Here is a 24105-nt window from a genome sequence, read left to right on the forward strand (position 1 = left end):
CGTCTTTCTGACAGAAATTTGTGGGTGACGGAAAACCAATCGATCAATCAGTGGCATTTACTGAGCATTTACTGTGTGTAGAGCACTGTGCTAAGTCCTTAGGCGAGTACAATTCAACAGAGTAGGCAAATTCCCTGACCACAAGGAGCTTACACTCTAGAGGGGGAGAGAGACATTAAAATAAATTATGGGTATATACATAAGTGCTAAAAGGGTACAGATTCACATGCATATGTGATGTAGACGGGAGAGGGAGTAGGGAAGATGAGGGTTTGGGGAAGACCTTTTGGAGGAGATGTGATTTTAGTACCAAGGCACAGGTGACACCCCATCCCACAACAAGCCATAAAATCATGATGATGATGATAATAAGAATAATAATTGTAGTATTAAGTGGTCATGATGTGCCATGCACTATACTAAGCACTGGGATAGATACAATATAAGCAGATCGGACACAGATCCTGTCTCACATGGGGCCATAAAATCATGATGATGATGATAATAAGAATAACAACTGTGGTATTAAGTGGTCATGATGTACCATGCACTATACTAAGCACTGGGATAGATATAATATAAGCAGATGGGACACAGATCCTGTCTCACGTGGGGCTCACAGTCGACTGACAAAATGTTTTGCTCTGGTTGGGGCTGTTCTGGATTCCGCCTCTTGGGATCATAACCCTCCCTACACTGGGGTTGAGTTCTAATAGTCCACCCAATCCTACACAGTAAAATCCCATTATAAATAAATAATTTTCCTTCTCCAACACTTCCTTTTCTACGTACTTTCTGTAATTAGCCAATTTCCCGCCCAGAAAGGCCCAGATGTGTTGACAGGATAGGGGGCCAGGCCTTAGTAACCAACGAGACGAGCTTAGTCAATGAACCAACACAGGCAGGCAAGGGTTATCTTATTTTTCAAGCACTGTGTAAACTAAAGAGGAAGTCTGACTCCTGTCCAACCCACTGACAATCTAAACTTGTGTTCGCCAGGTTTCAAAAGGTTCAAGGATTCTGCCCATTTTGCTAATGGTCCTTACATGATCTGACTCATTAGCTAGCTAAAGAGATGTTTGGCATCTTGTCATTTTCATGGTGGCTTATGACAGCAAGGTGGTTGAGTCTGTACAGTTAGGGCAGAATCACTGTGGACTACTTCCCCTTGGGGCCTCCAGGTTGGTTCATGACCAGGCATGATTTGAAGTTTCTACCAGGGAATGCTCAACCTTTTAACTCCTTCCCTGCTGCCAAGCTGTCTCGACTCCAGGAGCGGCCCTGATGCCCTCCTGGCTTGGGAAAAGAACAAAAGAATGGGAAAGTCTTAAATGTTCTCTGCCACCTAAAAGATTTGGTATCAATCAATCAATCAATGGTATTTATTGAGTGTGTGCTGTGTGCAGAGCACTGTACTAAATGCCTGGGAAAGTTCAACATAACAGAGTTGGTAGCATGTTCCCTGCCTTCAAGGAACTTGCAGTTTAGAGGTCTCTTAAGGATATGATAAAAAAGGGGGACGTTTGAAGGATTGCCAAACTGGCTCTTCAGTTTGTCAGGTAGAGCCCCGTTTGTGGAGATGACCTAGGGATTTGGGTCACTGATGATGGGGTCCTCCTGAATGCTTTGGATAGAAAAGCAGCAGAAGCATTGGATATATAACCAGAAAACATTATTATTGTAGCTGTTGTGACCATTATGCCCAGAACAGCGCCAAACTACAAGGGGGAGGAGGGGAAACCTGAGTTGGAAAGGAAGTCTAATGATGTCCCCCTGAGCTATGTATCCCAAAGTCCTCCCTAAATCTGAGTCTTCTCTACAGCCTCCTTGAGTCTGGCCAGCGGTTCCTGCTGATTTCACTCATTGTGGATCTTCTGCTGAGAGCTGCTGACGGCTGCTAATCCAAAGGAAGCTGTAGAGGGGTTGATGGCGAGGCTACGTTTCTGGGCTTGGAACATGTTCTCCATGAGACTGGGTTAATGCTCTATCCTGTCTGCCTGTCTGTCTGCCCATTAGATTTGACTATTTCCCTCAAGGGGGGGGTGGGGGGAAGGTCACTGGTTGAAAGATTTCCCTGAACAAAGTCTCGATTTCTTTAAGAGTTGCCATGCCCAAGATGCAACAAACCAGACTGCTTTCATCAAGGCATATATGAGTTGTCTTAAGTTCCTTTGATCCATCTTTCTCCAGGCATACCCTCAGATTACAACAATTCCATGTTACAACCACCCCACACTTCTGCCTTTTGTTTATTTTGTTTATTTTGTTAATGAATTGTACATCGCCTTGATTCTATTTAGTTGCCATTGTTTTTACGAGATGTTCTTCCCCTTGACGCTGTTTAGTGCCATTGTTCTTGTCTGTCCGTCTCCCCCGATTAGACTGTAAGCCCGTCAAACGGCAGGGACTGTCTCTATCTGTTGCCGACTTGTTCATCCCAAGCGCTTAGTACAGTGCTCTGCACATAGTAAGCGCTCAATAAATACTATTGAATGAATGAATGCCTTGTATGACCTCTTTTGTCTGATATTTTAACCCATGTTTTTGTCCCATCTCCCCCGGCATTCCAGTCAAGAGCTCCAGGTTAGTAAATTCATCACTCTCCTCTCCCTCTCTGGGCTGGGATTAAGCCATCTATAATGAATGGGTCTTGGAAGAATTCTCTGGCCGGTTAGTGAACGATTTCCAAGGTGCTGAAGTAACCTTTATACAGATAACCAAAGAAATTGTTGATCTGGGGAGGCAACTTAATCTAGGAAAGGAGAATGCAGATGTCAGAGAAAATTGTATCTCATTCAGATCAATGATCCAACAAAGACCTCGTCGAACTTCGACATTCCACCGCATCACTGAAAGATGCCAAAACGGATTAAGAAGCTATGGCCTTTCCACTACCAGCTAAAATCTCGGGATGAAAAAATCTTTCAGCAGTTTTCTAAAAGGGAGATGAATTTATAAGCATGATCGAAAAAGAAGACCCTGATAGACAGAGGAGTGCAGAGATGTTCAGAAGGAGTTAGCCTGCTACAAGGGGCTTTAAGAACAAAAGACAAGGGGTCAGTCCACCATAGATCGGACAAATCCTTCACGAAGGTTGGGAAAACAATTCCATAGTCTACAAGATGAGCTTGTATTTTTGCAGCCTACTCCAGAGGCCCATCATCACATTACAACTAAATTATTTAAAATGGTGATGTCATGCTTTGAATTGCTTTAATAAAGACTAAGCAGTAGTTCAGTGTCGGTGTGTAAGAAGAAAAGGAATCTCTGGCTGCTTTTCCAGAGATTCTGGAACAGATGCCAATTTGTAACATGTATGTCTGAAGGAAAAAGTTCTCCATGAAGGAAAAGTTCTCTAGCTCACTGTCAAGGAAAATGGCATGATCAATCAATAAGTTGTGAGTGCAGAGCACTGTACTAAGCTTTTCGGAGAGTACAATATAATGGAATTGGTAGAAAAGTTCCCTGCCTACAGGGAGCCTACAGTCTAGAGAGGCATAGTTGCATCATGAAGTATGGTGTACTTTTAAAATGGTCCTTGATTTCCACCAATAACCCGGGTTTTTTGCTAAAATTACCAAAGAAAATGTCTTTGCTGAGCTCAAGATACAGCGAGTGTATGGAGAGTGTAATCAGGGAATAAATTTAATGGTCATTTCAGGCACATGCTATTTAATGTTGGTAGTTGTTGAGCACTTACTAAGTGCAGAGCACTAATCTAAGCGCTGGGGTAGATACAGGGTAATCAGGTTGTCTCACGTGAGGCTCACAGTTAATCCCCAGTTTGCAGATGAGGTAACTGAGGCACAGAGAAGTTAAGTGACTCGCCCACAGTCACACAGCTGACAAGTGGCAGAGCTGGAATTCGAACCCATGACCTCTGACTCCCAAGCCCGGGCCCTTTCCACTGAGCCACACTGCTTCTCGTTATTGTTCTTGTTATTGTTATTTGTATATCAAGTGATGATGGCAAAGGGTCAAAGCGAATTGCCTTGAGTTAACGGACCTGGGAGTTGGAAAACCAGGGTTCTAATCCCAGCTTCTCCTCATGTCTGCTGTATGACCTTTGAAAAGTCACTTATCTTCTCTGTACCTCAGTTTCCTCAACTGTAAAATGGGGATTCAATACCTTTATCTCCCTCCTATCTAGACTGTGAGCCCCATATGGGATTGGGATTGTGTCCAACTTGATAGACTTGTATCTACACCAGCACTTGGACACAGAGTAAAAATATTTAACAAATACTATATACATAGAAAATATATTGAGGCATAGAGAGATTAGGCTGTAAGCTCACTGTGGGCAGGGAATGCGTTTGTTTATTGCTATACTGTACTCTCCCAAGTGCTTAGGACAGTGCTTTGCATATAGTAAGCACTAAATAAATATGATTGAATGAATGAGTTAAAGTGATTTGCTTGAGGTGACCCAGCCAACCAGTGGCATAAATGTAATGAGAATTCGGCTCTTCCATCCTCCAGCCTTGTACTCTCTTCTCCTAGGCCACACTATCACCCTAGGATGAGTCAGTTTTCTGTTCTTAAGACCTCCACAGGAAGCACGGTGTTGGACTGAGAAAGAGAAAGAGTCATATTATATCCCCTCTAGACTGTCTGATAGAACAATAATTCCATGGACGAATTACTTTCTTCTTCCGCTCCCTTCTGCATTACCTTTCCACTATAATTTGCTCCCTTTCTTCACCCCTCCCTCAGCCTCAAGCACTTAGGTCCATATCCACAATTTATTTATTTGTATTAATGTCTGTTTCCCCCTCCAGGCCGCAAGCTCGCTGTGGGCAGGGAACGTGTCTTCCAACTCTGTTATACTGTACTCTCCCAAGTGCTTAGTCCAGTGCTCTGCACAAAGTGCTCATTAAATATGACTGATTGATTAGTTGATTCCCTTCCCTTGACAGCTTAGTTCTCATGGATCCCCAGTTTCCTCAAACTCTACTGGGGTACTCCTGGGTGGCCAAACCTAGCCATCTTCTGAATCTTTTTCCATCAACCAGCTAGCTGGGAAAACGAGCCCACCGGAGGCCCGACAGGGACATTCTGTTTCTTTTTTTTGTGCTAGAAACTCCTTGCAATTTAAATGATCAAACTGAGGTCTCAGAGGAACCTGCCTTAAGAAAATAATCAGGGTCACACAGTAATAATAATAATGGTATTGTTAAGTGCTTACTATGTGCCGAACACTGTTCTAAGCTCTGGGGTAGATTCAAGGTAATGAGGTTGTCCCACGTGGGGCTCATAGTCTTAATCCCCATTTTACAGATGAGGTGAGGCACAGAGAAGTTAAGCGACTTGCCCAAAGTCGCACAGCTGATAAGTGGTGGAGCTGGGATTAGAACCCACAACCTCCTACTCCCAATCCCATGCTCTTTCCGCTATGCCAGTAGAGACTACAGACCAGTGGAGTGTCTATAGGAAGGTTTGGCAAGGGCCAACCTCCCCAGAGTCAATTCACTCAAGGAAACTCTGAAGGCCCGGCCTGGATCTGGGCCAGAGCCTGGGAACCTTGTAGAGTGAAATATGTCCCTGTTAACTACAAGAGCTAATTCGGTGCAGTCCATGTTCTTAGAACTGTGAGGTCCAAGTACTGGAGAAGCAGCGTGACTTAGTGGAAAGAGTATGGGCTTGGGAGTAAGAGGTCGTGGGTTCTAAACCCGGCTCCTCCACTTATCAGCAGTGTGACCTTGGACAAGTCACTTCACTTCTCTGGGCCTCCGTTTCCTCATCTGTAAAATGGGGGGATTAAATCCTACTCCCTCCTTAGACTGTGAGACCCATGGGATTGGAGCAGACCTCAGGAACAGCAAAACTCAGTTATTTTCCTAATCACACAAAACAAAACCAACAGCCAAATGAGACGGGCTCAGGTGATCTCATACAATCACAATCCACTTCTTATTTCAAGGAACAGTTGGGAAATGCTTAGAGCAGAGGACAAACTGGTTCCCAGAGATAGAAAAAAATCAAATTGCTTTAGTCCTTTAAAAAAAAAAAAGTAAGATATTACCTCAACCCCAACCAGAGAAAGTCATAAAGCTGATTTAGGACTGTAATTTCTATGTGACTTGAAAGTGAAAAGACATGGTGCAATATGTTTTTTAAAAGTTACGCCGGGAAAACAATCTGATTCTGTTTCTCCAATAAAGTTTAATGTTTTGGATGCAATCAGCACAAATGATGAGGGCTTGGCAGGCGGTTTAGTTGAAGCAGATGGAAATTCTGTCGGTCCAAGTTTGCCTTGAATGCCTTTTCGTAGCTGGATCACGACCCAAAAGAATTCCATTGCAAACAGAAATCTAAGATGACACCGAATTACTTTTTGAAGGAGATTCGAGATTCTTTTCATCGAGGCAGGGGCTTGGAAGGCATGGGCTAAAATATGGCAATCTTGGAATGCCAACAGACGGTTGGCAAGAAGTCAGCCTCCTATGGAGTGATGCAGCACCTTAGTGCCCTGCCGACCTTCTAGACAGCTCACCGGGAAACTAGTGGGAAAGGAAGACGCCTGTGAGGAGCTTGGCGATGAAAACCGGGCAGCTTTCTGAAGCCACTGAAGAGGAGGGAGACATCATGGTCCCTGACCGGGAGAAGACAAATCCCCAAACAAAGATGCACTCTGTCCAGTCCAGACTGCAGAATCATATGAAACATATTTGACAGAATGACAGTCAAGTGCTAAGGGGTCCTTGTCATCATCGCCAGAGTACCAAGGCTGGGCTTCGCTACATGTCTGAAATGAGGTTTTGTCTCTCCTTTTACCAACTTCTACTTATAAGACAGCACTTTCTTGGGTATTCTGCTGTCATACATTTTCAGGAAAGGTGAATCGCAGTGAACTTTACTTTGATGCAGGGGTGTTCCAGGATCTTGCTGTGATCCTGCCTTGCCAACCTATGTTAATAGTGGCCCACTGCTTCACACTACTGAAAATGTTCCAAAAGGTGGAAGTGATGCCTGTCACGGGTCCAGATTTTACTGTGCTAGAGAGGTTGGGCAGTAGAGTTAGGCCTACAGTTTGTCCTGAAACCTGATTATCTTGTACCTATCCCAGAGCTTAGAATAGTGCTTGGCATATAGGAAGCACTTAACCAATACCATTATTATTAAATATTACTATTAAGGAGGCTTTGGTGCTCCTGCCGTTTTGCAGTCTTTTCTGATTCAATTTTCGATTTCCCTTTTATACTGGTAAAGGGTTGGCTCGTGTGCTGCCCTGGTAGCAGAATTGAGTGCTGGCACTAAGCTCTACATGGTTGATGGACTTCTTAGGAGTGGGTTCTGTGTAGGATAGTCTTCCACCTTTGCCTTTTTCAGGCTTCTTCCTAGCCCACTCTGCTAGTTCTGAAAAGCAGTTCCTAATCATGTGAATGCCTTCTTGGGGGTTTGCATCCCTGGCATGTAATGCAGCCGACAGCAGCCCCTCTGTGACTGAGTCAAGGCCGTTCAATGTTGCTTAGAGCCTACTGAGTTGGAAAAGTTTCCCACAGAACTGGAGGTGCATTCTAACAACATCTGTCAGAATCTTTGCTGCTTCCCCAAGCTGACGGAATGAGAGATGAAAATATGACTGCCCCCATTCTATAACTCCACTGGTGAAGGGGAAAAGGTCAGATAGAATAATTTCAATGCTAACACAGGCAACATCCATCTTAATAAAACTCCCCTGGAGCCAAACTGTCATTGTGACCCAAGTCTAGGACAACCAATAGGGGAAAACACATTTTTGTGACGTCTAGAAGAATCACATGGAGGTCTCTTGTTGTTCCTGGCCCTCCTGAATCTGACATTTTAGAAAGTTCGTGTTTGCAGTGTCACAGTGTGGGCACAAGCCATGTTGAGACTTTGAGAAGGTCTCGTTAGTGATATTTTTCAGGAACCGGGCCATACCTCAGAGAGCCCCGCCATGGAAGTATCTCAGTGTGTGCTGTGATACTTCCTGGAAAAAGTCAAGTCACTCATAAGTTCACCCCTAAGTCAGCACCAGGGAAGACCTACCCTACCCCCATCGCAAAACTATCACTGGCTGTAAAGACGGGACAGTGGCCGTCCAACTCTGCTACAATGGCAGAATACTGTGTGGTAACCTGCTGGCTGAAAAAGAAGAAACCCAAATTCGGGTTGGCCTGTCCTCAGGAAGTTGGCAGTGAGGTGCCAATGTGGCATCGGGCTCGAGCAAGATGAAAGGGCTCCAGAGTGTTGGTGGTGTCGATGGGGTCCAGATGGAGACTTGTTTCAAAATGCACCTAACTGTCTGATCAGTTGCATCAGCCTTCCCTCCTGGTTGCCCTGGATGCTCCCGGGCAAGATGACCTCCCCTCCCCGAGTAGCCCCTAGTGCCCCAGCCTACAGCTTCAAGGGGATGGATGTTGGCAGACCTGAAGCCCTGGTGGGCGGGTTTGGATAGGGTCTGGCTGGCCAGCCAGCTGCAGGATGCCAACGCTGCTCAAACCAGGAGATCGGAAGAAGGAGGAAAAGGTGTTCCAACAGTTGCTGGTGTACACTTTTAGGAGACAAGCAAATCAATCGGTCTATCCTCGGATAGTATTTTTCGAGCACCTACTGCATGCGGAGCTTTGTACTGCGTGCTTGGAAAACGGCAACAGGATCAGTAGACACGATCCCTGCCCTCTGGAAGCTTCCTGTCTTTTAGGGGAGACACCCATTCCTTCCTGGTTAGTGCAGAGCGGAATGATGACTGGGAAGTGACTGAAACACATGGTGTCTTCCCGCTAGGCTATAAACCTGACCTCTGGTTGAAGCGCCATTCCTTCTGCCACCCATGTCTGCCGACCCTGGAAGGGCTCGGGATGCTCCCAAACCGTTCTTACCTCGCAGGTCCTGCTGGGTGCGGGCACTGCCCACGCTCTGCCTCGGCATTCGGAGAGAAGTCCGCAAAGGAGTGTGTCTCTGCTCATCCAGGTAAGCCAGGTCCTCTAAGTGGGCAGAGCTGGTAGCTGACAAAGGAAAATACTACAATCAGAGCCTGTTCTATCTTCCCAGTTTGAAGGAAAAAAAAATAATCACGTGTTTTCCAATTTAGTCATGAGTGCCCAAACTAAGATCTGTTGCCGACTTGTTCATTCCAAGCGCTTAGTACAGTGCTCTGCACATAGTAAGCGCTCAATAAATACTATTGAATGAATAAGATATAGGGCTTGCTGGGTGGCACTGGGCAAGTGACTTTACTTCCTGGTGCCTCAGTTTCCTTAACTGTAAAATAGGGATTCAATCCCCATCTTCCCTCCTACTCAGACTGTGAGCCCCATGTGGGCCCTGATTATCTTATAACTATCCCAGTGCTTAGAACATTGCTTGGCACACAGTAAGTACTTGACAACTACCATTTATCATCATCATTATCATCATTATTATTAGGTACCCGCCGAGGAAGGCTTCTCCATGTCTGGACAGCGTGGAAGTCAAGCTAGGAACAAAAGCAAGGCATCTTTTGTAGGCTTGCAGTACCGGAGAAATCAATCGTGACTGTGCACAATCTAGAATGGCCTACTAAGTGGTCAGGAAGAAGCTCTAAAAAGCCAAAATGTATAATGGCGTTTCACTTCCGGCAGAACAGAGAAAAATTTCGTTGCCTTTTTGTACGGTATTCGTTAAGCCTTTACTATGTGTCAGACACTATTAAGTGTTGGCGTAGTTTCAAGATAATCAGGTTGGATACAGTCCCTGATCCACATGGGGCTTACAGCCTTAAGCCTCATTTTATAGATGAGGGAACTGAGGCACAGAGAAGTGAAGTGACTTGCCCAAGATCATCACACTGCAGACAAGTGGAGGAGCCAGGATTAGAACCCAGGTCCTCTGACTCCCAGGTCTGTACTCTTTCTACTAGGCCAAGCTGCTTCTCAAACAGAAGGTTGTCCCCAGGAAGTAAGCAACTGGGGCCTCCTCAAGCACTTTTTACAGATACACTGTTTTATTTGCCTTAAAGGAACCTATGGGCAGGGCCACTTAAACTCACTCTAAATCATCTGGAGGGAAATTGGATCATTCTGACCTGCCACAGCATTAGAGAAGCAGTGTGGTTTAGTGGCAAGAGCCCGGGCTTTGGAGTCAGAGGTCGTGGGTTCTAAACCCAGCTCCGCCACTTGCCAGCTGTGTGACTTTGGGCAAGTCACTTAACTTCTCTGTGCCTCAGTTACCTCATCTGTAAAATGGGGATTGACTGTAAGCCCCACGTGGGACAACCTGATCACCTTGTATCCCCCAGTGCTTAGAACAGTGCTCTGCACATAGTAAGCACTTAACAAATACCAAGATCATTATTATTACTTAGCTGTGTGACTTTGGGCGAGTCACTTCACTTCTCTGGACCTCAGTTACTTCATCTGGAAAATGGGGATTAAGACTGTGAACCCCACGTGGGACAACCTGATTACCAGGTATCTACCCCAGCGCTTAGAGCAGTGCTTGGCATATAGCAAGTGCTTAACAAATACCAACATTATTATTATGATTATCATCTGGTTCACAAACCCCAGATAGAGAAGCAGTGGCTCAGCGACTATTGGCTGAACCTTGTCTCGACTGCCTATCCCTGGGAGAAAACAATCCTTCCTTCTTTTTGTTAAAAATGTCTTGCTGCTTATGTCCCATAGGGGAAACGTAGGACAGTGGAAATTGATGACTTGGAGAGTTGGAAGAGGGAGAAGGAGGGCCCTCGAATTGGGATCAGATGCATGTGCTAGCTGCCGTACGAGGTGCATGGGGATTAAAGAGCTGCCCGTGGATGTCAACCGAAGAGCCTTGCACCGTGGCCACCTGTCACTCCCAGTAATGGCCAAAGACTGAGTCCCTGAGGGCCAAATGGGAGACTGGAGACGAAAGCCATCGCCAAGCTTCTGGCCTGAACCCTGGGGGGGGGGGGCTGTGGGGGTCCTAGGAGCCTCAATTTCAGACCTGGGTAAGCGTGGGAACCTATTCTGGGCACAGCTTCCTCAGGAGGATCTCCGGACCCAAGGAGGGCAGAGGTCCTGAGGATTCCTGGAGGCTGGGAACTCTCTCACATCTGGCAGGGTTGGGGAGAGGGGGTGAGATCCCATCAAGGATCCCTCTGAGGCAGTCCTGACATGGGGTGGAGCCAACCCTGGAATTACCTCACTTGCCCTGGGGGCAGGGTCGGGTGGTGGGGGGGTGGCGTTGGGGGAGGGGGTTCTCCCAGACAACCTGGATTTGAACCCTACAACAGCCCCGAAGGCTCTAGAGTGGAGGTGGGCCATTATTTGGGCTGGAAGGCCAATTAACCAGTTTGAATGAGCCATTGAGTCCCGCCCCCCACCCCAACAACAACTATTCATAAAAGTGTCACGGCATACATTATAAAAAGATCCCTTCTAGTCACACCCACCCTGCCGGCCCGGAGAAACGCCTGAAGGGTACGGCCCTTCTCTATATTTCCCAAGAGTTTAGTATAAAGCCACTTAATTCAGGTGCTCAATAAATACGGGCGGTAATGATGATGTCAAAGATGCAACTGGTAGCGATTATGTAACGCCGGATTTACCGGTGCAGTCAAAATACGTGCCAATTAAATTCTCCAGAAATGATGGGAGAACTCATAAAGTGGAATATTACCTTTCAGTAGCTGAAGAAAAGTGGAACTCGAAATAGAAAAACGTGCCCAAACAGGCATACATAAAAGAGACTGCAGAAGAAAATCTCCACAAGAAAAAAATTCCTCTTATTGCACCCATGCCACGGTTCCAGGGTGCGACTCGCATCACCTCTACACCGGGGATGGAGATTACTCAATCCTCAATTGTTCTGGTGAGGTTTCTGTTTCAGCCTTCACGGCCCCGGAGGTAGCCTTTGGTCCCACACCTAATTAACTCTCAGAGTGTTTGAGCTTTGAGCTGCGGTAATTCATTTGAGGGGGCCCGGCCCCCCCTCCACTGCCACCTCTGAGCCAAGGGGAGACCGACAAAGAACCTTTCACTCATCCGTTTCAGCTCGCCCGTCCTGCTGCTGCTGGCCTGATGGGCCACTTCCCAGAGTCTGAATATCCTGCAATGCAGGAAAGGACTCTGGGAAAAAGGGCTGCCAGTGCAAAGCTCTCAGTTGGATATACTTAATTCATAGTTTCTTTTGAGCACCCACTGTGTGCAGAGCGCTACACCGAGAGCTTGGGTGAGTACAGTCGAGTTAATAGACATGAACTCCGTCCCCTCGCTGTAATTTATTTTAATGTCTCTCTCTCTTCTCTAGACCATTAAGCTCCTTATGATCAGGGAGCGTGTCTACCACCTCTGTTGCACTGTACTCTCCCAAGCACTTAGTAAGTGTTCTGCACCTACTAAGCACTCAATAAATGCCACGGATTGATTGGCTGGCAAGCCAGATTGTTAACCATTTTAGATGCTGCCGCATTATTCAACCTCCCCACGGACACCGAGTTAATGGCCTTAGATCGCCTACGGAACCATAAGCTCCTGACCCAAACTGATCGGAAAAACTCAAAAACCTACTTTCAGTCCCTCTCTCCCCTTTGTTTCCAACAGAGGGATCAGGACCCTGTGCGAGCAGGGGCTGGAATCTCTGCAGGGAAATAGGATTTAGAATTCTCTTTCCCGGGTTACCTGTCAGTAGATACTGGGCTGCATTCTGACACCCAAACTCAGGAAGTCCATCATCCAAAGGCACCAAAAGGCCCCCAGGAAATGGAGCGTGGTTCGCCAAATGCCTCTAATGTATCTTTCCTTCACGGAATTTCAAGAGGAACGGGAGTGGAAAACCTGAGCCAAAGTTGCTTTCCAAAGGGGGCGGCAAATCCGCAATCCCGCGATACAGAACTCGAAGGCCAGCTCTGGGACAGCCATTCAGAACGGTTCTGTGTAAGGGCCGCCTTGATAAACGACATTAAAAAGACCATTTTCCCAGAAGCAGAAGTTTGAGCCGTTCCAGGAGCGCCATTTCCGACCTGCTTCAATGGGCTCCGTTGTCACTGTCCAACAGTTGCCACAGAGGACATCAGGCCTCTTCCTGTTCGGCCTGCTTTCTCTTCCTTCGTTCAATCACCATTTAGCCACAATGTTGAATTACCACACTTGTCTGCCTTTATTCTTTTAACTAGAAAGGACCACTCCAGATAAAAGCCCCTTTAATAAGGATTGCTTGGCTGAAAGCAGAGCCGTAATCAGACATTGCCAATAATCCCTGCTCGGTTATGAAGATAATTTCTCAAATAATGACGCAGAGTCTGATGAAAATGGTTCTTGGTCACACACGTCCGAGGGAAAAGCAAAGAGGAGGAGGAGACGAAGAGAAACACAAAAACCAAAACCAAGCTCGGGGCAGACAACGCAGTCAAAATCGAAATGACCTCGGAAGGATCAGTTATCCACTTTTCAGAGGAGATGGATATTTGGCTCCTTATCCAAAGCTCTTACCAAGGCTTCACACTGATCTGACAGAACAGCAGCTCTATTGTACATGGTCAAGGCCCTAGCGCAGTGCATCGCACCAAGTGAGCACTCAGTACAGGCCTCTAGTATTACTACATGATTGATGTGCTTATCTTCTACCTACGCTGGTGCTTGAGCCCTGTGCTTGGTACCTGGTAGGAGCTTAATAAATAGCACGACCGTAATTATTATCAAGTGCCATGCCTATATCTAACAGAACAAGATCTAACAATGCCCTGAATAATGGACTGCAGTTGGCTCTAACCCAGGGATCAATTTTTAGGGCTCTGGCTTCCGTTGATGCCCGGGACGGGACTTCTCCCGCTGGCAACTGTCCACCAAAGCTCTTTTGCTGGCTTTCTACATGACTGATGGATTCAGTCTTTAATTTAGAGCAACGCACGGTGAGCCTGTGGTACATAAAAGGGGGCAGGAAGTGAAACACTGGGTAAAGGAAGACGTGGGAGTCCGAGGACCTGGGTTCTAATCCAGGCTCCACCATTTGCCTGTTGGATGACCACGGCCAAGTCACTTAACCTCCCTGCGCCTCAGTTTTTTCATCTGTAAAATGGGGATTAAATCAATCAATCAATAGTATTTATTGAGTGCTGACTGCGTAAGCACTTGGGAGAGTACAATATAGCGGAGTTAATAGACATGTTCCACACCCACAGTGAGTTTACAGTCTAGAGGGGGAGAGAGACTTTTTTAAATGGTATTTGTTAAACACTTGAGAAGCAGCCTGGCTTAGTGGAAAGAGCACAGACTTGGGAGTCAGAGGTTTTGGGTTCTAATCCCGGCTCTGCCACTTAGCTGTGTATCTTTGGGCAAGTCACTTCACTTTTCTGTGCCTGAGTTACCTCAAATGATGACGATGTTGGCATTTGTTAAGCGCTTACTATGTGCCAAGTACCCCACACTGTTTGGGGTATTCAATAGTATTTCATTCAATAGTATTTATTGAGCGCTTACTATGTGCAGAGCACTGTACTAAGCGCTTGGGATGAACAAGTCGGCAACAGATAGAGACAGTCCCTGCCGTTTGACGGGCTTACAGTCTAATCGGGGTAGATACAAAGTAATCAGGTTGTCCCACGTGGGACTCACAGTCTTAATCCACATTTTACAGATGAGGGAACTGAGGCACAGAAAAGTCAAGTGACTTACTCAAAGTCATACAGCTAAGTGGCGGAGCCAGGATTAGAACCCATGACCTCTGATTCCCAAGCCTGGGCTCTTTCCACTAAGCCAGGCTGCTTCTCCATGTTTCTCCATTAACAAATGCCATGATAATAATAATAACAGTGCTGGGCAAATAGTAAGTGCTTAATAAATACCATCATTATTATTATTACATGCCAGGCACTGTACTAAACACTGGTGTGGATGAAAGCTTATCAGGTTGGAGCCAGACCAATGGGCTCATAGTCTTAGAGAAGCAGCATGGCTCAGTGGAAAGAGCCCGGGTTTGGGAGTCAGAGGTCATGGGTTCGAATCCCAGCTCTGTCACTTGTCAGCTGTGTGACCGTGGGCAAGTCACTTCACTTCTCTGTGCCTCAATTACTTCATCTGTAAAATGGGGATTAAAACTGTGAGCCCCACATGGGACAACCTGATCACCCTGTATCTACCACAGCGCTTAGAAAAGGGCTCAACAAATACCAACATTATTATTACTATTAACCCCCATTTTACAGAAGAGGTAACTGAAGCACAGAGAAGTTATGTGTCTTGCCCAAGGTCACACAGCAAACATGTGGCAGAGCGGGGATTACAATCCAGGCCCTTCGACACCCAGCCCTGGGCTCTTTGCACTAAGCCATGGTACTTCTCAATAATATTAAATACGTAGTAATATTAATATATAGAAATAAGTTGTGGATAGGTACATAAGAGCTGTGGGGCTGATAGTAAAGTGAATTCCCAGCATCCAAAGGGTACAGATCCAAGTGCCAAGATGACGCAGAACGGGGAAAGAGAGTCAAGGGAAAGTGGGCTCAATCAGGGAAGGCCTCTTGGAGGAGGTGTGACCTTAATAAGGTTTTGAAATACCTGCTCTCCTTAACAGTTAAACTGTGAGTCCCATGTGGGACAGCGACTGTGTCAGACCTAATTGCCTTATTTCCAATGCTTAGTACACAGTTTGGCACACTGTAAGTGCTTAACAATTACCACAATAATAATAATAGTAATTATTATCAATAAGACTAATCTGGGTGGATTGATCTGCAGGAAGGAAAAATGATGGCGTATCGGTTTACTCAACAGTGGTTACCAACTTCTGTAATAACAAGGAAATGGTGATTTGTTTAGAGTCAATAAAACAACGGAATCAAACGACTCCTCGCCAACAAACCTGCAGGATTCAGAATCGCCTACGAGAAAATGAAAATCAATTTCAATCTTAGCTTGTTGCACAGAGGATACAAATCTGGTAGATTTATTCTGGAGCAATTCCATTCTTCAATCTCTCAGGCGTATTATGTTAGACAAAAAGGTCCACTGCCAGCATCAAGCCCTACAGCCGGATAATTCCTCTAGAGAGAAAATGACCCCGAACCAGATGGTATGCTTGCCAAATCTAGCCCAGTGACATTCCTTCTCATCTTCTAACAATCCTGTGCCCACTCTTTCTCCTTCTCTGATCACCACTCACTCTCTGATGGCTCCTTCCCCTCTGCTTTCAAACATGACCATGTCTCTCCATCTTAAAACAAAAAAATCTTCTTTGGATTCCACTGCTCCATCCAGCTATGGCCCCAACGCCCTCCCATTCCCGTCCAAACTTCTTGAACATCAGTGGCTTCCAGTTCCTCTCTTCCAACTCCCTCCATGACTTTCCAGAATCCTGATTAATCTCCCTTTACTTCACTGAGACCGTCCTCCCCAAGGTCACTAATGACCTTCTCGTCACCAATGACCTTCTTCTTACCAAATCCAACAGAATCTATTCCAGCCTAATCCTCCTTTACCTCCCGGCTGCCTCCGGGACTGTGGGCCACCCTACTGTTCTCTTGGAAGCTTTGACCCTGGCTTCTCTGATGGTCCATTTACCCAATCAACTGTATTTATTGAGCATTTATCACGTGAAGAGCACTTGGGAGAATACCATATAAGAGTTTTAAAACAGTCCTCTCCTTGTTCTTTTCCATCTCTGGACACTTCTTCTCAGTCTCTTTTACCAGCTTGTCCTCGGCCTCCCACTCCCAAAGTATGGGTGTCCCTCAAGACTCTGTTCCGACTGCGCCCCTCTTCTCAGTTTCCACCCACTTCTTCGGATAGCTCATCACAGTTGAAAACACCACCATCTTTCCCTACCACTCAAGCCCACAACCATGGCATCATCTTCTACTTCTCGCTCTCTTTCTCTGCTCAGATGCAGGTGCCGCTAAATCCTGTTGGGTTTTCCCTCCTCAACATTTTCAGAATCTGCCCCTTCCTTGCATCCAAATCAATCAATCAACTGTATTTATCAACTGCATAGTGTGTGCAGAACACCATATTAAACATTTGGGAGGGTACATTAGGACGGAGTTGGTAGACGTGTTCCCTACGCACAACGAGCTTATAGTCTAGAAGGGAGACAGATATTAATATAGACAGATATTACTATAAATAAATGACAGGTATGTACATAAATCCCCCCTCAGGGTCGCCCCTAGAGAGTTTCCAGTACTCTACCAGTCTCGGCTATGGGAGGGAGAGTCAAGCAGAAGTATACCCATTCCATTCCCAGCTTGGCCAGTGGCTAGCGAACGGAAGACAGTCTGCTACAAGTCAAAACTGGGCAGCAGCGGCAGGGGAGAGAGTCGAGGGCAGAGACTCGAGTTTACTGCTCGGAAGGAGGCAGTGACAAACTACTTCTGTATTTTTACCGAGAAAACTCTATGGATCCACTACCAGAACGATTGCAGATGGAGAGCGGGGCGTTCTGGGAGAGATGCGTCCGTGGTGTCGCTATGGGTCGAAAACGACTCGACGGCATTAGACAAGATGTAAATAAATGCCATGGGGCTGAGGGAGGGGTGAATAAAGGGAGCAAATCACGTCGGAGGAAATGAGGGCCTAGTCGGGGAAGGTCTCTGGGAGGAAATGTGATTTCAAATGAGTTTTTTTTTTTACACCCTATGTGCCAGGCACTGTATTGAGCACTGGGATAGATACAAGGTAATTGGGTCAGACACAGTCCCTGTCCCTCGTGGGGCTCACACTGTCTTAATCCCCATTTTACATAGGAGGTAACTGAGGCCCAGAGAAGTGAACTGACTTGCTCAAGGTCACACAGCACTCAAGTGGCACAGCTGGGATTAGAACCCAGGTCCTTCTGACTCCCAGGCCCGGGCTCTATCCACTAGGCCACGCTGTGAGGCCCAGGGCTGACCGCCTCAGAGATTCCTGCCTGACTCGGGGCCCTGGAGCAAAAAAGCGCCCACCCCCTGGCTCCAGTGGGAACCCCATTGGGACCCCCAAAGGGATGAGGATGAAGCTATGTCTTTACTTGCCCCTTTCAAACATACATTTTGGCAGGATGGTGCAGAGAAAGCATGAATGCAGACAAAGGCTATAGCCAGTTTTGCTCAACCTCGTGACCGCCTATCTTGACAATTTCCCAACACCCACATGAATATGAACTCAGAGGCTTTCTCCTCCAGCTTTGGATGTCTAGCCAATCTAGAAAGCAGTTTGGCCTAGTGGATAGACCTTGGGCCTGGGAGTCGAAAGGACCTGGGTTCTAATCTTGACTCTGCCACTTGTCTGCTGTGTGACCTCAAGCAGACCAACTTCACTTCTCTGGGCCTCGGTTACCTCATCTGTAAAAGGGGATTAAATCAGTGAGCCCCATGTGGGACAGGGACTGTGTCCAACCTGATTACCTTCTATCTACCCCAGCGCTAGCACGGTGATTAGCACATAGTAAGTGCTTAACAAATACCACAATTATCACTATAATTATTCTTATTATTACCAACTCTGTTCTATTGTACTCTCTCAAACGCTCACTGCAGTGCTTTGCACAACAGTAAGCACTTAATAAATACCACTGATCGACTGATTGACTGACTGGTGAACTTAAGCCAAATGTCACTTCTTTGTGCTTGCACCATTCATGCCCCACATACTACGTAGGCATTCAATAACTGCTACTGTGACCTTTGTGCAAAACACCCCCCCCTCCACCCGCCACCCCCAAAATCCAACCAACCATCCAAACAAAAACCCCCCGATTCAATCAACTCCTGAGAGATCCTAACTGGATTCTACGTGGTTAAATTTTGCTGGGCTTTGGACGGTCGGCCTTTCCCAAATTCCGGAAGGTGGATCACCCACTCCTGGAGTTCATATACCTAGACTGGAAGAGCGGACACCTCGGTCCTGATGTTGACGAATCACTGGACTTATTAAAGAGTTACTGAAAAAGACAAGCGTTACTTTCTCAGCTCAAGCCAGTTTCTAGTGAGTAGCAAGGAGGGCAATAATAGGATAACCGGGGTAATGGAAAAATCGGGGCTGTAGGTGAATTCCCACGCTGCTCGTGGCAAACTCCTGAGAGCCGGAGACTATGGATGGACGAGAGTTCTTAAGGTTCCTGGGACAACTGGCTTCCTCAGCCTCTGTCGCCACCGTCCCTAGAGCCACTAGGGCTGACCAGCACCAATCTAAGCCTTCTTGATCCTCCCCCTGAGCTCTATCCCCTGGTCGTGCTCTCTCTGGAGAGGAAGGCCTTCCCTGATTAAGGCTTCATTTCATCTTCTCCCACTCTCTTCTGCATCACCCTCCGCTTGGATTTGCTCCCTTTACTCACCCCTCCCTCAGCCCCACAGCACTTACGTTCGTATCTGTAATTTATTCATTTATGTTACTCCTCCTCTAGACTGAAAGCTTGCTGTTGCGAGGGAGCGTGTCTATCACGCTCTGTTCTACTGTACTTTCCCCAAGCGCATAGTATAGTGCTCAGCACATGGTAGGCACTCAATAAATAATAATAATAATAGTAATGTTGGTATTTGTTAAGCGCTTACTATGTGCAGAGCACCGTTCTAAGCGCTGGGGTAGATACAGGGTAATCAGGTTGTCCCACGTGAGGCTCACAGTTAATCCCCATTTTACAGATGAGAATACAATTGATTGTTTGATATTGGATACCAACTGCGCAACAGAGAAGTGACCAGAGTGAGCACCGAGGAACGGCTTGGGGCAGGTCTTATTCCTCAGTTATTCTATCAGTCATTCGTATTTAGTGAGCACTGTAGTAAGCGCTTGGGGGAGTACGATAGAACAGAGTTGGGAGACACGTTTTCTCGTGTCAATCCGTTGGTAGAGTTAATTCCCCCTTCCTTCCCAAGCTGCAGCCCAGTCAAGCAGCAACCCTCGCTCCAGCTGGGTCTGCCTCCACCATAATTGCTGATCAACTTTTTATTCTGCGTGCCATGAGTCACTAACAATTGGGAGCCACATGTGCTCTTCGTGAGCTCATGTGAAATCAATGCCATAACTGTTCCCACAACTCTACTTGCCCCAAAGCTGAAATTGCTTCTCTTCACATGTGCAGCAAGCAATTTCTAAATATAACCCGGGAGATGGGCAGTCTAGCGATCAAGTTCAGTGGAGTCTCCCGCCCAGAACGGATTAGGGATTCAAGATTAAGGTGGAGGGAAAAATTTCCCACTCTCTCTTTTTAACTGAGCAAGGTTTCCCGGCAGGAAAACCAGGCCATGTCCCAACGTTTGGGAACAAAAGATGTTTTGCTTTATTTGCATCCCAGAGGCTTGGTCTCCGCGGGACGGTGGGGTGCTTAGGGTTCCCTCGATTCTACTTCAGACCGAGAACCTCAATACCTGCCAGATGGAGGATTTGGAGGACTGCACTTGGATCTGTCTCCTTTGGACATTTGATATTTACCCCACCACCCCTACCCCATAGCACTTAATTATAGTATTTGTTAAGTGTTTACTCTGTGCCAGGCACTGTAGTTAGTGCTGGAGTGGATACGAGCAAATTGCCTTGGACGCGGTCCCTGTCCATTTTACAGAAGAGGTAACTGAGGCACACATAAGTGAAGTTACTTGCCCAAGGCCGCACAGCAGACAAGTGGAGGATCCGGGATTAGAACCCATGACCTTCTGACTCCCAGGCCCGTGTTCTCTCCACTATGCCACGCTGCTTCTCTGTACATATGTACACCTCTTTAAATTATATATTATAAATTATTTATTCCTATTAATGTCTGGCTCCCCCTCTACATTGCAAGTTCGTTATGGGCAGGGAACCTGTCTGCTAATTCTGTTGTATTGTACTCTCTCCCAAGATAAGTGCTCAATGCATACCACTGACTGATGCGGGAATAGCACTTAGGAGCTCCCAGTCCCTCTCCTCTCTCCCCGGCCCATTCCAGGCCAGTCCGGGAAGGACCTGGACCAGCCCAGGCCTCTCCGGGGCTAATGCGGGGTGACCGACCGGTGGGCAGAGTCACCAGTCGGGAAGACCTCGGAGCCATCTGGGACCCTCACCCTGTCCTCCGGCTCTGCGCTCCATCTCCTCCGCCAGGGGAGAAAACGTGGCGGGTGCCAGCTCCCTCTCTGTTATCCGGCTAACGAAGCAGGGTTTGTTAGGACCGTTGAGAAACATATGGCTGCTGCTGCAGTTTTTTTCAAGTTTTCGTCCGTTTTCCCCATTGCCTACTTGGCCCAAGTGATATTAAAACGGCAATAAACCTTGCTTTCGCATTCCATAAGTTCAAGAGCCTTTTGAATTCTGACACGGGGAGCAGAAAAGGAGGTGCAGAGTTCCCCGGTCTGCATGGAGTTAGTTTCCTGGGTCCCTCCCCACTCAGCTCCGCCAGCCTTGGTTTGGGAAAGCCCTTTCCGCCACTTCAGCGAGTGTCCGACGGTGGGGTGTGCCAGGGCATTTGCTAGCCGGCTTCTTTTTAGAGAGCCTACGTGGGCGTTAGCGAGAGAATCTGGCTCTTGGCTGTGGTGAGGGGTGGTATAGGGGGCTTGCCAGTGATTCGATTAGATTTGATTAGACTCGATTAGACTGTAAGCCCGTCAATGGGAAGGGATTGTCTCTATCTGCTGCCGAATTGTACATTCCAAGCATTTAGTACAGTGCTCTGCACATAGTAAGCGCTCAATAAATACTATTGATTCATGAACTGACAGAAGGCTGAGGGCGCCAGGAGTTCATATGCTCCCAGGTCCCTTGAGGCTGATTCGAAGGGAGTTTGGTTTGAGGGGTAGGGTGACCTGCGTTCGAATCCCAGCTCGGACGAATGTCTGCTGTGTGACCTTGGGCAAGTCACTTCGTTTCTAAGTGCCTCAGTTCTCCTGTTCTCCCCCCACATAGACTGTGAGCCCCACGCGGGACAGGGGCGGTGTCCAATTTAATTCACTTGTGTCTTCCCCAGTGCTTTGACACACAGTACGTGCTTAACAAATACCATTAAAAAAAAAAGGGCAGAACCAAGATCAGAATCTAAGTCCTTCTGACTCCCAGGCCTATGCTCTGTCCACTAAGCCACATGGCTTCTCTGTTGAAAAAGGGCAGGATCTCCAGTTTCTTGCACTTGAAGGCTGTGTGTCTGTACGCTAGACAGGGAGCGTGACCTAGTGAGAAGCAACCTGGCCTAATGGAAAGAGCATGGGACTGGAAGTCAGAAGACCTGGATTCTAGTCCTGGCTCTGCCAGTTGTCTGCTGCGTGAACTTGGGTGAGTCACTCCAATTCTCTGGGCCTCAGTTCTCTCATCTGTAAAATGGGAATTAAGACCGTGAGCCACATGTGGGACAGGGACTGTGTCCAACCTAACTTGTATTTATCCCTGCGCCTAGTAGAGTGCCTGGCAGATAGTGAGAGCTTAACAAATATCATTAAAAAAAAGAGTTGCGCTTCAGTGCAATTGTTTCTGAAATCTTCCCTCAGAGAGCAGGCAGAGCTGGGGATTGGAAAGGACACCAATGTAGGCTCAGCCCCAGAATATGCCCCGCCCCTCGGCCCCTGAGCTCTCTTTTTGTTTCTCCAGTACTTGGGACAGATGTGGAGATGTGAACTCTGTGGTACTGTGCTCTCCAAGCGCTTAGTACAGAGTTCTGCACACAGTAAGGACTCTATAAATGCCATTGATGATGATGAGATCTAGCTGTGGAAGAAGAAACTGCTGGCAGGTATGAAAACATCTGTTCACATATGAACGAAGAGACACAGTATTTGGTTTATGGCATTTTTTAAAGTGCTTACTGTGTCAAAAACTGTTCTAAGCCCAGGGGTAGGTAGAAGATAATTAGGTTAGACACAATCCCTTTCCTGCATGGGGGGTGAGGGGGCTCAGTCCTAAGTAGGAGGAAGAACAGGTATTGAATCCCCATTTTACGGTTGAGGAAACTGAGGCACAGAGAAGTTAAGTGACTTGCCCCAGGTCACGCAGCAGGTACGTGGCAGAGCTGGGATTAGAACCCAGGTCCTTATGACGCCCAGGCCGGTGCTCCTTCCACTAGACAATGCTGCTTCTCACACTTACGCGTGTACATCCCCACACACGTGCACACCTCCCTTCCCTTCTTCCTCACACAACTGCGCACACCCAGCCCGCCCAACAGACACACACACGCTCAGAAAACGGAAGCAAGTGGTGGAGGGTGCCGGGTGGAAAGGAAGTCTGCTTCCTCTGCAGTCGGCTGAGGTGGGAGGAACAGGGCGCCCTTACCTGCTACCGAATTTGGGCGGGGCATCAGGTACAGCGGGATGGACTGAACAGACTGCGACAGGACCGTGTCCAGGTTCCGCTCCGGGATCTTGTTCAGACTGTAGGTGGAGGCGGTCATGTTTTCGTCCACGCGGTACAAGCACGAGTCCATGCTGGATTTCTGAGACTGCCAAGGTTTCAGGTTTCCCGCAGATCCTAAGTCTTTACTGCTCTCTCCTCCGTACTTTGTGCGCTCCACGTTTTCGGAATAGCTGGTCAGAGTAGCTGGAACCAGAAGAGCGACACGACATAAATGAGAACTACGAAACGAAGGCTCCCGCTGGTCCGGCGCGGGCCTCTCCAGCAGCAAAACTGCACTGTCATGACATGGGAGGAAAAGGCAAACGTCGCCCGGCCTAACGTTTCACCGAGAGCTCCGAGTCCGAAGCTCAAAACCCCGAACCCATCGCCTAGCAGACGGCAAGTTGAACAATTAGGTTTCAGTAGAGTTGAACTCATAAAATGTGCCTGGAGCAAAAGCAAGTGCCAAAAATTCTATGGAGGACCGAATGTATTCAAACAGACGACGATGCTGCAGACTCATCAGAGAGGCGGCGAAAGGGAAAAGCACCATATGCTGGGTTGCGTGGTGTCGCTGCTTTTTGCCGGGAAGGGGAGAGCGCTTTGGAAACCTGAATGGCGTACAGTTCCATAAACTGCTGCACTCTTGCCAAAATCAGTTTGCAGAAAACCACAGGAGTGTGTTTGTTTGTAGGCAGTGAATGCTTATTGAGAATGCACAATTCATCCATGTCAGTCTTGTGCAAATATTAAGCCCTCAGATGTGTATCTGGCTTCTGGGATATTTTAACAGGGTAGCCCAAGAGATTAAGATCTCTTGGAGAGATTAAGACCCACTCGCTCCTTCTCCTTGAACCTTGGATTCACTGATACTGTCCTCTGGTTTTCGTCTCTCTCTCTCTCTGTCTGCTCC

General features: G+C 47.2%; 1 protein-coding gene and 1 non-coding gene across 4 annotated transcripts in view; one reads left to right on the forward strand and one right to left on the reverse strand.

Annotated features, from left to right (window-relative positions):
• The window catches only part of TANC2 (tetratricopeptide repeat, ankyrin repeat and coiled-coil containing 2), a 404350-nt gene that overhangs the window by 61336 nt on the left and 318909 nt on the right, over positions 1-24105 (reverse strand). For all 3 annotated transcript variants that reach the window (XM_039913595.1, XM_039913597.1, XM_039913596.1), the window contains 2 exons: positions 23133-23396; positions 8847-8972 (listed from right to left, as the gene is read on the reverse strand). In XM_039913595.1, coding sequence (XP_039769529.1) covers positions 8847-8972; positions 23133-23396 — 390 coding nt within the window. The remainder of the gene's footprint in view (positions 1-8846; positions 8973-23132; positions 23397-24105) is intronic.
• Positions 17074-17211, forward strand: LOC114815265. The gene has a single exon (XR_003763029.1). It is a non-coding gene; the product is annotated as a small nucleolar RNA SNORA7 (small nucleolar RNA).

Source organism: Ornithorhynchus anatinus, chromosome 11 (genome assembly GCF_004115215.2).
Source record: "Ornithorhynchus anatinus isolate Pmale09 chromosome 11, mOrnAna1.pri.v4, whole genome shotgun sequence".
Lineage (NCBI taxonomy): Eukaryota > Metazoa > Chordata > Mammalia > Monotremata > Ornithorhynchidae > Ornithorhynchus > Ornithorhynchus anatinus.